This window comes from Bos indicus x Bos taurus, chromosome 25 (genome assembly GCF_003369695.1).
Source record: "Bos indicus x Bos taurus breed Angus x Brahman F1 hybrid chromosome 25, Bos_hybrid_MaternalHap_v2.0, whole genome shotgun sequence".
Lineage (NCBI taxonomy): Eukaryota > Metazoa > Chordata > Mammalia > Artiodactyla > Bovidae > Bos > Bos indicus x Bos taurus.
The window spans coordinates 22,450,356-22,465,648 of NC_040100.1; the positions used below are offsets into that span (position 1 = coordinate 22,450,356).

General features: G+C 39.8%; 1 protein-coding gene across 1 annotated transcript in view; it reads right to left on the reverse strand.

Annotated features, from left to right (window-relative positions):
• LOC113883659 (transmembrane protein 180-like) overlaps window positions 1-15,293 on the reverse strand; it is a 40,963-nt gene that overhangs the window by 5,168 nt on the left and 20,502 nt on the right. Inside the window, exon 6 of the mRNA XM_027527566.1 lies at window positions 13,906-14,028. Coding sequence (XP_027383367.1) covers window positions 13,906-14,028 — 123 coding nt within the window. The remainder of the gene's footprint in view (window positions 1-13,905; window positions 14,029-15,293) is intronic.

Here is a 15,293-nt window from a genome sequence, read left to right on the forward strand (position 1 = left end):
GTTTTTCCAGTAGTCATGTACGGATGTGAGAGTTGGACAATAAAGAAGGCTGAGTGCTGAAGAACTGATGCTTTCAAATTGTAGTGCTGAAGAAGACTCTTGGGAAGGAGATCAAACCAGTAAATCCTAAAGGAAATCAACCCTGAATATTCATTACGACTGATGCTGAAGCTGAAGCTCCAGTACTTTGGCCACCTGATGCAAAGAGCTGACTCAGTAGAAAAGACCCTGCTGCTGGGAAAGACTGAGGGCAGGAGGAGAAGGGGACGACAGAAGATGAGATGGTTGGATGGCATCACTGACTCAATGGGCATGAGTTTGAGCAAACTCTGGGAGATAGTGATGGACAGAGAAGCCTGGCATGCTGCCGTTTATGGGGTTGCAAAGAGTCAGACATGACTTAGTGACTCAACAGCAGCAGAGTGACCAGTTGGCCTTTTTATGCTTTCAGAAAGTCAGTTCCAGCCTTAACATTTTTAAATGAATCTCTGGTAGAAAAATAATACTGAAGCTCTGCTTATAATTTCATTCACTCAAATATTTATTGCTCACTTATTGATTTAGGTTCTTACAATGTAGAGTAAATAAATCAATAATGATTCTTACTTTCAACAAAGTTTATGTTCTAGTGGAGGCAAAGAGACGATAAATATATTTATCTTATAATAAGAACCTTTGCTTATGGCAAAATGTTTGCACCCAATTTTCTCTCACAATGACCTACTTTTGAAAGAAAAATATCTACCTGCAGCTTATTACATTCTAAAATATTACTGTCTGGTATCTTAGCTTACTTTCTTAGCTTAGCTTTCCTTGCTAAACAATTTGTAAATTCAGCTCTGTAGGTAAAGGGGTCCACAAAAGTCATCCTGTCACCTCCAAACCTATCACACTGGGGCTCTTCCACATCTGAAAACTAAAGCAAAGTGGGCCTCCTTTCCACTCTCCTTTTCTGCTATCAATATAAGCTCAAAAATGTATACAATTAGAAATGTTGCTTCCCAATTGGATCAATGAAATATGTTGATGGCTAGTAGTGTAGAAATAAACATCTCTTGTTAAAGAAGTTGATATCAAAAGCAGTGTTGTGAGTGCTCCTACAAAGAAGTAGGAGCCCAGGATGGAAAAGCCCAAAGAAACCTAACTATGGTTTCTGTGGCCATACAGTCTCCTTTGAATTAGGGTCCAGAATACCTGAGTCCACGTGAGCTATTACTTCCTCAAGAAGAAATTTCTCCTTTCTAGGGTGATTCATAGGGTCTCAAAGAGTCAGACACAACTGAAGCAGCTTAGCACACTCACAGGGTCAGCCTGATGAGCCCCTTGTAAGAAGAGTGAGGGCATAACACGCAGGGCAGACGTTCTGTGTGCCAGGCCCTGTTTGTCATTTTTCTCTTATTGCTACTGGTTTTCACAATAACCCTGAAGAAGACACTAAGGCTTAGCCAGGTTTATTACATCACCCAACATTCCACAGCTGTTTGGAGCTGAGATTTTTATCTAGATTTAAACTAAAAATCTCTCCAGGGGGAAAAAAAGGTATTTATAATATAAATTTATGATAAGGGAAAAAAACCCTCATTTTTGAAGGAGAAAGTCATATACTCTCTGCAGAAATGAATTCAGAAATTCTTGTGAAGAGACAACCATCTACAACAAATATCAAGAACAAGAAAGAATAGCTTGAGAAGGACTTCCCTGGTGGTCCAGTGGTTAAGAATCTGCCTTCCATTGCAAGGGACGCAGGTTCAATCCCTGGTTGGGTGACTAAGATCCCACATGCCGTGGGGCAGCTAAGCCCATGCACTGCAACTGGAGAAGCCAGTGTGCTGCAGCTACTCAAACGACTGAGCCTGTGTGCTCTAGAGCCCACGCTCCACAGGAGAAGCCCAGGGACCACACGGGGGAAAGTCAAGCACTGCCACAAGAAGCCCTTGAGTCACGACAACAGAAGCCCACGTGCCACAGCCAGAGAAAGCCTGTGCACAACAAAGACCCACTACAGCCAAAAGGTTAAAAAGAGGAACTTGGTGGATCACACCAGTCAGAATGGCTGCTATCCCAAAGTCTACAAGCAGTAAGTGCTGGAGAGGGTGTGGAGAAAAGGGAACCCTCTACGCTGTTGGTGGGAATGCAAACTAGTACAGCCACTATGGAGAACGCTGTGGAGATTCCTTAAAAAACTGGAAATAGAACTGCCAGATGACCCAGCGATCCCACTGTTGGGCATACACATGGAGGAAACCAGAATTGAAAGAGACACGCATACCCCAATGTTCATCGCAGCACTGTTCATAATAGCCAGGACATGGAAGCAACCTAGATGTCCATCAGCAGACGAATGGATAAGAAAGCTGTGGTACATATACACATGGAGTATTACTCAGCCATTAAAAAGAATACATTTTTTTTTTTTTTAGAATACATTTGAATCAGTTTGAATGAGGTGGATGAAACTGGAGCCTCTTATACAGAGTGAAGTAAGCCAGAAAGAAAAACACCAATACAGTATACTAACACATACATATGGAATTTAGAAAGAAGGTAACGATAATCCTGTATGCGAGACAGCAAAAGAGACACAGATGTATAGAACAGTCTTTTGGACTCTGTGGGAGAGGGCGAGGGCGGGATGATATGGGAAAATGGCACTGAAACATGTATAATATCATATATGAAACGAATCACCAGTACAGGTTCGATGCATGATACAGGATGCTCGGGGCTGGTGCACTGGGATGACCCAGAGGGATGGTATGGGGAGGGAGGTGGAAGGGGGGTTCAGGATGGGGAACACGTGTACACCCATGGTGGATTCATGCTGATGTATGGCAAAACCAATACAATATTATAAAGTAATTAGCCTCCAATTAAAATAAATAAATTTATATTTAAAAAAAGGATTTAACTTCTTATACACCTGTTTTTCTTTGCCAGAGGTTGGAGGCTATTGTTAACGTTTCCAACTATAAAGACTAAATGGAAAAAAATAAGATCATAATATTTCTCCAAAGAAAAATCTTTAGTGTTGGTTATATCCTCCTTAGGACATAATCTTGTCCTCAGGCGGTCCCTTTGCAATGAAACATTATGACCCTTATTTATAGAGGAAGAGAAGTAAGCCATAGGGAAAAAAATCAACACAACATTGATAATTCTGTGGCAAAACACAGGATATATATTATTATGATCCTATGAAATTCCAGATAGAAATTTCCTACACAAAAATTTTCACATCACAGCCTCATTTCTGACACTATTAATAAAGTTTTTCAGCTTCAATTAGAATCTTTTGGGCAAAATATTACAAATAATTTAGAATGCTACAAGTGCTCACATGTTCATCACAGTTGGAATATGGACTTACTATAAGAAGCTTGTTAAAAACTGATTATCCCAGGACTTCCCTGGTGGTCCAGTGGCTAAGACTCTGCACTCTCAATGCAGGGGAGCCAGGTGTGATCCCTGGTAAGGGAACTAGATTCCACATGCCGCAAGTAAAAAGTGTTCCTACATGCTGCTTCAAAGATCCCATATGTAGCACGTAATACCTGGTGCAGCCAAATAATAAACATTTCTTAAATTCTAAAAAAAAAAGACTGATTATCCCAATATTCATTCTAGCAACCCCAACGAACATACATGCTTATATGTGCGTGCATGCTCAGTCATGTCTGACTCTTAGCAACCCCACGACTGTAGCCCACCAGGCTCCTCTTCCATGGGATTATCCTGGCAAGAATACTGGAGTGGGTTGCCATTTCCTTTTCCAGGGGATCTTCCCAAGCCAGGGATCGAACCCACATCTCCTGCAGCTCCTACATTGCCAGGTGGATTCTTTACCACTGAGCCACTTGGGAAGCCCATATCCTTATATGTACACAGTTCATATCCACAACTGTAAGATATTTTGCATATATTTTAATCTTTTGTTCCCAAACAGACAGTGATGGGGAAGGTGAAAGTCATGTCTCACCAAAGTACAAAATTTGAGGCTCTGAACACATGGAGAGTTCTAAATTGCTGAGTATTTCTAGCTCTCCTAGTGATACTATAGCAAGATGCATAAACTCCTCAGAGAAAGGGCTTTTTTTTTTTTTCCTTTTTAATCCTCTATGCTTCATCAATAGCTTCATAAAGCAAGAATATGTAAAACTTTAATAAATTCACAATAAGCATATTATAACTACAACAGAATCAACAGTATAACATAGTTTTGATACTTTGAGAGAACAAAATCCACCAGAACCAAGTATAATACATAAGACTAGTTCATTTCTACCCTAGGTAACTTAATCTTTAACACTAAATAAGACTACTGATTTCATCCTAATATGAAACAGAAATCAGGAGAGATTCATGCCCAAGGATCTCCAGGCTGTCACTATGGTAAATCTCTATGGCAAGTATTTGTTTTCAAAAAACAGTTTTAAAATTGATTCTAATGATTAACTACATATAGTTAAATACCAAGAATGCTTTTGTTATTTAAAAAACATAGGGTTGAGACGCAGATATAGAGAACAGACTTGTGGCCATAGTGAGGGAAGGAGAGAGTGAGACGAGTGGAGAAAGTAGCATAGACATATATACACTAGCATGTGTCAAACAGATAGCTTGTGAGAAGCTGCTGTGTAACACAGGGAGCCCAGCCAGATGCTTTCTGATGATCTAAGGGTGGGCTGGTGGGAGGGGAGGGAGGCTCAAGAGGGAGGTGGCATATGTATAATTATGGCTGATTTGCCCTGTTGTCTGGCAGAAACCATGACAACACTGTAAAGCAATTTTCCAGCAATTAAAATTTGTTTTTTAAAAAAGCAAGAGTTGAGGTTTTTTTTTTTGTCAGATATTCACCCTGAAGCAACTCATCTTGGTTCTGCTTCTTTGCTAGAGTTGAAGACAGTATTGTTTACTCTGTTATTAAGAGAAAAGTCATTTCCTGAACTTTTGTTGCAAGTATAATTTGGGAAGTATCTATTGTGAGGCTTCCAGAACAAAAGACAAGAAAAAGGAAGGCTGCATATATAATATTTAAAAACACATTTGTATGTATGGCAGATTGATCTAGAAGACTCTATTTGGGTATGTGAAGGATCTTATTTACATTTCCTGTAAAGTGTTTACAGATGACACTGTAATTCAGCAAGGAAATTGACAGACTTTGACCATTGGGAAAATGTATGTTTCTATTGCAGAATATGCAGCAAGCGGCAGGAATTTGGCCAGGGCTAAAAGACAGTGCTACCACATGGAGTCAGCCCAGGGCTGAGCCCCCGAGGGCCAAGTCTGTGCTCCTCCTGCACGGTGTGCGCCTCTTAACCTTGGACTTGGCTCATTGCCCTGGACTTTCCGGTCTGCCTCCCCCACTAACACCACGTGAACTACTAAAAGGAGAAAAGGCAGCATGTCGTACAACTCCTTTATCTCGGCTTCCAGCTCAGTGCTAACATCCAGTAGGTACCCCGCAAATGTTTGCTAATAAAAGCATGCAAGCATAATTAATTGACCAAATGGACAGAGTAGTCCTTTTTCTATAATACACTAGAATTTCACTGTTGTTTATTTTGTATGAAAAGTGTGGACTTTCTTGCAATTTTTAAATAGAAACTGCATGTATAAACTAATCAGTCAATCAATTTCTAATATTACTACATGAAATACCTTATCCCCTATAATTAGAAGAGAATACATGTTGCTTTTCTTGCCTAAGTACCTCTCTTATGAATCTCCAATAATAACAAGTTGAACCATTACATTTACAGGCTACTGCATAGATTTACTAAACTTAGAAAAACAATCTACCCGCTGCAGAACAAACATTTCTCTAACTATAACAAAGAGTCACAGACCATCTTTCAAAATTCACAGTTGGAGAGAATAATATCCCTGAACCAAATAGTTCTGTACACTGTAATAGTAAAATATTAATCAGAAAACTCACTTGCAAGGAGGAAATTTACTTCAAATAGACATTTTTGCTAACTTTGTCACACTGGTGACTCTCATAGCACTCTCTGGTCATCAGCCCATATCCTGCTAAGTATACAGTTGCCTCTGGACTTCAGTCGGACCCTTTCAGATTGGCAATAACTATGTGAGGCCACGAGATGCCAAACGTCAAATTATCAAAGATAAATGATACTTGAGTGCCCTGAACAAGTTGATAACTCTAAAAAATGCTTATGATATCACAAGACTAGCCTGCCAGCGTGTCTGGTTGTCAACATATCTATGCCTGAGTCAACAAAAATTAGTCTCCAGGGCCTCTGTTTTCAAGGAAGTCAGTCTGTAGGTCGTCCACATCGGCTGCACACTAGAACAAGCGAGGGAGCTTTTAGAAGTACTGATGCCCAGGTCTCACCCCCAGAGAGTCCAGTTTCACTGGTCAAAGGTGTCACCTGGGTATCAGGGCTTTTTCAGACTCCAGGCGATTCCAGTGCGCAACGTGCTTGAGAACCATTGCTTTAGACCTTGTGTTTCTCAAAGAAGATTTGGAGGGGCACCAAGTAAGTGCACTCTTTTTCTCTCCATTGCTCTCACATCCACCAGCAAATGAGCTTTGAGTCCTTTCTACCCCAGAGTCTGTTCCTCTCCCCTTTTATTAATAGTCACCATGGTTTTCTTCTGCAACATGGTTTGAGGCTTTTAAGGCTACTGGGATTTCAAGCAGCTTCCCTATTGGAGGTAGAAAACATTCACTTGCTAGATGGAGAAGCTAAGACTGAGAGTTTCTTCAAGTTCTACCAAAAAATGTGTTCCAGAACAGTCCACATACAATTCTTTCATATACGCCACTCATTGCTTAACACACAGTTACCCAATTATCAGTCATGCCTCCAAATCCAAGGATTACTAAATTCTGTTGATTCTGATGCCCTAATCTCTCTAGGGTCGGGCTTCTCCTCACCTTCCACATGAAAGTGCTTTAGCTCAGGCCTTCATCAGCATTTCTCATATAAAACCAACTCTGGCCTTCAAATTATTCTTTCTCTAAGATTTGGCTAACCTCACTTCAAACCATTCTCCACATCTCCAGGGTGATGTATTCAAAGGCAAGTATAACATTATTACCCCTTGGTTTAACAACAATAATAGTTCATTCCTTTAAGGAGCAAATCCACACTTCTCAAACTCTGCTGAACCATGTGCAGTTCCTCCAAGCATGTCACGTGGCCTCTCTGTACTTGCACAGACTCCTGCTACATTTTCACAGTTCATCTGAGATCATTTCCTTGCTACCCAGTCTGAAATATGTGCTCAGATAATGTGTGCTTCCACAGCATCCCACACTTACTTATATCGATAACACCTAACACATAGCATTATGATTTTCACTATCATTAACTGTGAGCTTACTCAGAGAAGGGTCTGCATCTCGTCTCTATGTTCTTTGGGCTCAGCACAGGAGCTGGTATACAGGTAAGTTCAGTAAATATTTGTTGAATGAATGCGCCATCATTTCACATGTCCATGCTTTGCAATATTCATTCTCTTCCCTGGTTACTTCCAGTCTTCATTTATAGTATTAATGTCTTCATTATAGTATTACTGTCTCCTCTGAAATGACTGAAGCATCTTTTCCTGTGTACACCTTTCCCGGACTTGGTTTCTGAAGCAGTGTCTATCACACCCACATTTTAGCCACTGTTATATGTTGTATGTACTTCTAATTATGGCGCCTACCACTCTGTTCTGAAATTGCCTGTCCTTATAATCTATCACCTTTACTAGACTGTAGGCTCCTCAGTGGCAGCAACCTATTTATCTTTGTATCCTGAGCACTTTTTCTATGATAGGTGACCAGTAACTAGGGTTTAATTCCCTCCCCCCTCCAGTCCTTTATAGAATACTTTAAAACAAAATTCAGATTATGTCTTGCCCAGGTTTAAAAGTCTTCAATGACTTCCTTTACCTGCAGTAGTCTTTCCCAAAGTACGGTGTCTGTACTCCTGGTAGTACATGTGATAATTTGCAGATGATACACAATAGTTCTTTTTATTTTAAGTACTTAAATTTGTTAAGAAAATGAAACCCACCAAATAAATGATTCCATGTATACTTTTTAAGTAATTTAATTTTTATTCAAGTATAGTTGACTTACGATGTTGTGTTAGTTTCAGGTATATAGCAAAATGATTCAGTTTTACATATATATCATGTATACTTTTGCTTATGATTTTTAAGTTTATGATTTAAAATAAATTTAAAGAAAAATGTTAAGTAAATAATAGTACATAGAGTACCCACATAACAGAAGTTTAAAAGTCATCACATTTGGGACACGCTGATGAATATGACTGAGAGACTGTAAAAGCAGCCTCAGCCCCCGACCTTTCCAGTCTCACCTCCCTCCAGCTGCCATCAAGCACAATAATATATCATGTGTTATTAAACTTCAGGTTTCCCATGTCTCACTCCTCTCATTCACCTATTTCTCACAGCAGCCAGAAGGATGCTATTAAACGGTAAGTCCAATCAGGTCATTACGGTGCTCAAAACTCTTCAAGCAAGATGCTTTTATTTTTAGGACATGTAAGCTAAACTATAAGATGTACATAAGCTATAAGATATATGATATGCTACTCCATTTGCAACTTAACCAAATACATGTTATGCATATATACATGCTATATCGCTTTAGTTATGTCTGACTCTATGCAACCCTATGGACTATAACCTGCCAGGCTCCTCTGTCTATTGGATTCTCCAGGCAAGAATACTGGAGTGGGTTGCCATGCCTTTCTCCAGAAATACATATTATATACACATAAACACAGATAAAGCTGATAGGGCACAGTTCAAAACTGTTGAATCTAAGGAGTGGGTGCCTGGATTTTCTCAATATTTTTATTTCAATTTGTGTTTAAAATTTTTCATAATAAAAAGTTATGAAGAAAAACAGGGGAGGGAGATAGGGAGTAAGTTCAAAAGGGAGGGGATATATGTATACCTATGGCTGATTCATGTTTAGGTTTGACAGAAAACAAAATTCTGTGAAGCAATTATCCTCAATTAAAAAATAAATAAATTTTTTTAAAAGTTCTGAAGAAAAACAAAATGACCTGATATATATATATAGGTAAAAGGATGGATACTTTTATCTGTATGTGCTAAAATCGATATAGTAAGATATAGTTGAATTTAGGTGGTGAGTATATGTTTTCACTGTACAACTTTTTCAACCTTTTTGTATATTTGAAAATATTTGTAATAGAGATATGAGGGGTATAAGGAAAACTTTAAAAAATCAATTCCTGTCTGTAGAAAATCCAAAAGAACCAACAACTCAAAACAAAAAAGCAATCTCTGAAACAAACAAGCATTTATAGCAAGGTTGCAAGTTAAAAGGTTAACATACAAAAATCAATTGCTTTCCTGGTTCCCTGGTGGTTCAGAGGGTAAAGAATCTGCCTGCAATGCAGGAGACCTGGGTTCAAACCCTCAGTTGGGAAGATCCCCTGGAGAAGGAAATGGCAACCCACTCCAGTATTCTTGCCTCAAGAATTCCATAGACAGAGGATCCTGGTGGACTACAGTTCATGGAGTCACAAAGAGTCAGACTCTACTGAGTGGCTAACATTTTCACTTTTCACTTTCATACCAGCAATGGAACTTAAAACTAAAAGTACTATACCATTTACATTAGCACCCCCCAAAATGAAATACTTAGATATAAATCTAACAAAATATGAAAGAAATCAAAGATAAACTAAATAAACAGATATTCCATGTTCGTGGATAGGGAAAACTCAGTGCTGTCAAGATGTTAGTTCTTCCTAACTTGATCTATAGGTTCAACACAAGCTGTAACAAAATTCCAGAAGATTATTTTGTGGGTATCAACAAACTGATCATAAGTTTTATATGAAAAAGATGAAAAATAGCCAATGCAGTACTGAAAAGGAATAAAGTCAATGGATTGGTATTACTTGACATCATGACTTATTATAAATCTACAGTAATAAGACACTGTTATGTCTATCAATATATGAGATGATGGATATTCATGAAACTTGTGACAGTCATTTCCTGTTGTATGTAAGACAAATCAGGCTTTGCACCTTAAACTTATTCAGCTGTATGTCAATTATATTTCAGTAAAACTGGAAGAGAAAAAATATACTGTGATATTGACAGAAGAGTAGATAATCAGATCAGTGGAGTAGAGTGGAGAGGCCAGAAATAGTCCCACATAAATACAATCAACTGATCTTTGACAAAGGAGCAAATAAAATGAGGAACAGGTTCAACAAATGATATTAGACATCTACATGCCAAAAATTAACCTAGAAGTAGATCTTTTACCTTTTACAAAAATTAACTCAGAACAGATCACAGGGCTAAACGTAAAATGCAAAACTATTTAAATTCCTTGAAGAATAGAAAATCTATGTGGCAATGACTTTTTAGATACATCATGAAAAGCATAGTACATGAACAAGTCATTGATAGGCTAGACTTCATTAAAATTAAAAAACTTCTGTTTTGCCAAGACACTGTCAAGAGAATGGGAAGACAAGTCATACATGGGAGAAAATATTTGCAAAAGGCATATCAAACAAAGGATTGATACCCAAAACGTACAAAGAGATCTTAAAACTCAGCAATAAGAAAACTAACAACCTGATTTAAATATGGGCCAAAGACCCGAACAGATACCTCACCAAAGACATACAGTTGGCAAATAACTATGTGAAAAGATGTTCCAGATAATGTGTCATTAGCGAGTTGCAGATTAAAATGAGATAGCACTATACGCCTATTGGGATGGCCAAAATCCAGAACACTGTCAATACCAAATGTTGATAAGGATGTGGAGAAACAAGAACTCCCGGTTCCTTGCCAGTGAGAAATTAAAATGGTATAGTCACTTTGGAAAACAGGTTGGCAGTTTCTTAGAAAATGAAACATATGTTTATAATATTACCTAGCAATTGTGTTCCTTGGTCTTGACCCAAAGGAGTTGAAAACTTGTGTCCACACAAAAACCTGCGCATGATGTTTATAGCTGCTTTCTTTACAATTGCCAAAACCTGGGAACAACTAAGATGTCTTTCAGTAGGTGAATGAATAAACAAACTAGGGTACATCTACACAGTGGGATATTTATTCAGTGCGAAAAAGAAATTAGGGCTTCCCTGGTGGCTCGGGCAGTAAAAAATCTGCCTGCAATACAGGAGACCCAGGTTCGATCAGCTATCAAACCATGAAAAGAAATGGAGGGATCTTAGATGTGTACTACTAAGTGAAAGAAGCCAATAGGAAAAGTATGATCCCAACTGTATGACATTCTGGAAAAGGCAAAACTATGGAGACAGTAAAAAGATCAGTGGCTATCAGTGTTGGGGGCAAGGAGGGATGGATATACAGATCACAGAGGATTTTTAGGGCAGTAAAACTATTCTGTATAATACTGTAATGGTAGATACATGTCACTGTCCATATGTCATTATTCTATGAGTTATTTGTCAAAATCCATGGAGTATGTAACACCAAGCACAAACTCTAATGTAAACTATGGACCTTGGTGATAAGGATGTAGGCTCGTGGATTATGTACCACTCCGGTTGGGGATGCTGATCGTGGAGGAAGCTGTTTGTGTCGGAGGGCAGAGAATTTATAGGAACTCTGTGTACTTTCTGCCTAATGTTGCTGTGACCCTAAAACTGCTCTAGGACTTCCATGGTGGTGCAGAGTATAAGAATCTGCCTGCCAATGCAGGGGACTCGGAATCGATTCCTAGTCCGGGAAGATTCCACATGCCAAAGAGCAACTGAGCCTGTGCTCCACAACTGCTAAACCAGTGCTCTAGAGCCTGTGAGCCATAACTACTGAAGCTGATGAGGTCTAGGTAATGGCAACCCACTCCAGTGTTCTTGCTTGGAGAATCCCAGGGACGGGGGGAGCCTGGTGGGCTCCCGTCTGTGGAGTCACACAGAGTCGGACACGACTGAAGTGACTTAGCAGCAGCAGCAGAGCCCACATATGGCAATGGCAGAAGCCGGAGCAGCCTAGAGCCTGTGCTCCACAACCAGAGAAGCCACCACAATGAGAAGCCTGTGTACTACAAGGAATAGTAGCCCACGCTCACTGCAACTGGAGAAAGGCCAAACAAAAGCAAAGAAGACCCAGCGCAGCCAATAATAATAATCAAAGTGAAAAGTGAAGTCGCTCAGTCATGACCAACTCTTTTTATCCATGGACTGTAGCCTACCAGGTTCCTCCATCCATGGGATTCTCCAGGCAAGAATACTGGAGTGGGTTGGCATTTCCTTCTCCAGGGGATTTTCCCAACCCAGGGATCAAACCCGGGTCTCCCGCATTGTGGGCAGACGCTTTACCCTCAGAGCCATCAGGGAAGCCCAATAATAATAAAGAATCCTTTTTAAAAAAACTGCTCTAAAAAATGTCAGATAAACGAATAAATCCTCCACTACCTCACCATCACCATTTACCTCGTAGTGAAACCAGAGCAATAAGGAAGGGCTGCAAAGACCAGCGGATTTGGTCTCCACCTGCTCACTCTGCTCCAGCCACACAGGGAGCCTCCTCATCAGGCCGAGTGCCAGGCCTGCTGCACTTCAGCGCTTCTGCACTCACTGTTCTTTCTGCCGGGAACACTCCTACTGGAGAGCACCGCGCTTCCCTCCCACCTTCCTTCAGGTCTTTATTCAAATGTCACCTACTTGGCAGTGAGACTTCCCCATCACCTTATGTAAAAATGCAGCTTTCCCCAAGCCTTCCTGTTCTTCTTGTTTTATTTTTCACCAGAGGACTTCTCACCAACTAACACACTATGTATTTTGCTTAGCTAATTTCTTGTCTGCCTTCCTCACGCTAGAACATAAGCTCTGGGAGGGCAGAGGCTTCTGTTGTTTTGTTCCCTGCTGTTCACTGCCTTATCACGGAGCCTAGGATGTAGCAGGCTCTGGACCATGTTTGTCAACTGAATACATGAATACCTTCGTGAGCATTCTCTCATGCTTCCAAACACTTGCCACGCTGTTTTCTCTGCCTGGAATGACATTCCTCTGGGTTCAGAAGAGAAAATCCACCCAACCTCCAAAATTCAGCTCAAGAAACCTTTCTTTTGCAAAGGGCTCCCTGACTTTAGGCAGATAGAAGTAGGTAGGAACCTCTTCACTGCATTGCCACAGTGTCCTGTTATCACCAAAGGCTGGTGGGGCCTTAGACAGTGTTTTGCAAGCTGTGGGGCTCCATGGAGACTCCTTATTTATCTTGTATCCCCAGCACCTTTGAACCTGGCAGATAACAGCAGGCCCTCAGAAACATTTGTGGAATGGAATGATAAATGAGTGAATGACATAGAAAAGCAATCCGTATGTAGTTTAGTGTGAATTATGTTGACATTTGTAGCATACATAATTTAAAGAATACCCTTAAAGGCTTCCCTGGTAGTTCAGTTGGTAAAGAATCCGCCTGCAGTGCAGGAGACCCTGTTTTGATTCCTGGGTCAGGAAGATCCGCTGGAGAAAGAATAGGCTACCCACTCCAGTATTCTTGGGCTTCCCTTGTGGCTCAGCTAGTAAAGAATCTGCCTGCAATGCGGGAGACCTAGGTTCAATCCCTGGGTTGGGAAGATCTCCTGGAGAAGGGAAAGGCTACCCACTCCAGTATTCTGGCCTGGAGAATTCCATAGACTATACAGTCCATGGGGTCCCAAAGAGTCAGACACAACTGAGCAACTTTCACTTTACTTCACTTCAAAGGTATCCCTACTGAAGTTTGTTTGACATTAATATTTTTTATTATAATTTACTCACAACCTGTAAGTTAATGACTTATACTGTCCAAAGTCTGAGATCTCACCCAGTCATCAATGTAAAAGGTTGAGTTTGCATTCATATTTCTATTACATTATTCCAAAGTGTTTTTTTACTCTACCTTTTGTTTGGGTTTCCGTATCCAAACTGGTTTAGCCTTGAGAGTATCACCATGGGAGCTAAAGACTGAGCAGGTTTGGTAAATAAAGCATTGATGCCAAAGACCATGGAGGAAAGGGGTGACCTGGAACAGAAAGAAGTAGCATAAGTCTACATCACACACAAACTACATGGATGTATATATGGAAGTGTATATACACTATGTATGTATATGTATACAAGTATCAAGGACCTTTCAGACTATTAAGTCCTCTTTGAGCCTAAATAGACAATAATAGAAACAATCTATAAAATGCTGACCATCATCTGATAATGCACAGTTGTCATAAACCTGCATTGAACAAGCCTGTTTTTCCAACAGAATTTTCTCACTTTCTGCCTCTGAGTCACATTTTGGTAATTCTTGCCATATATCAAACGTTATCATTATTATTCTATTTGTTACAGTGATCTGTAATCAATGATCTCTGATGTTACTACTGTAGTTTGGACATTTCATTTTTTAGCAAGAAAGAATTTCTAGATTAAGGTATGTACATTTTTAGACACAATGCTATTGCATACTTAAAAAACTACCATATAGTATAAACAACTTTTATATGCATTGGAAAAGCAAGAAATTTGTCACTTGCCTTAGTGCCATATTTGCTTTATTGCACTGGTCTGCAACTGAACCCGCAATACTTCCAGCAACAACATGTATTATTTCACAGAAGCCCCACAATCTTGTGAGGAAGGTATCATCACTTCTGTTGTAGGGCTGGGGGACAGACTAGGTTCTGCACAGGCACGCAGCTAGCAACTAATAGACCTGGGATTCACACCGAAGTCTTCCTCCTCAAATTTTCTAAAGGATTACTTTAATACATTCTCAGTGAGAATCCTGCCGTATCATTTTGTGATAATTAAGTTACATCATATAAAATAAATCAAGGGCATTGCCTGAATAAACGGAAATTTTGTCCATGTTTCAACCAATGATGGAAAACTTGCAACTAAGGAAGAAGGAGAGAAGAAACGGGGGAGGTGAAGAAAGGGAAGAAAAAAGAAAAGGAAAGAGAAAAGATGAGGCCAGAGAACTGGAAGAAGATGGATCTGACCATAAGACCTTGAGTTTCATCCCTAGTTCTTCAATCTGTGCTTACATTACCCTGGGAAAGTTAACGCCTCAAGAGTTTTAGCTTTGTAAAAATGAGGATAATTATGATTTCATGATAATATAAGAAGATAACTGTCGGCAGTAGATAACTGATGTAGATAACTGCCTCCACTAGACCATCAGAGTCACAAGGGCAAGGGTTATACCTGCTTTGGCTCTCTAAGTTCTTATCCGACATGATCAGGACAACAGTTGACTGAAGCAAAAAAAAATCATTTTCAGAAGATGAG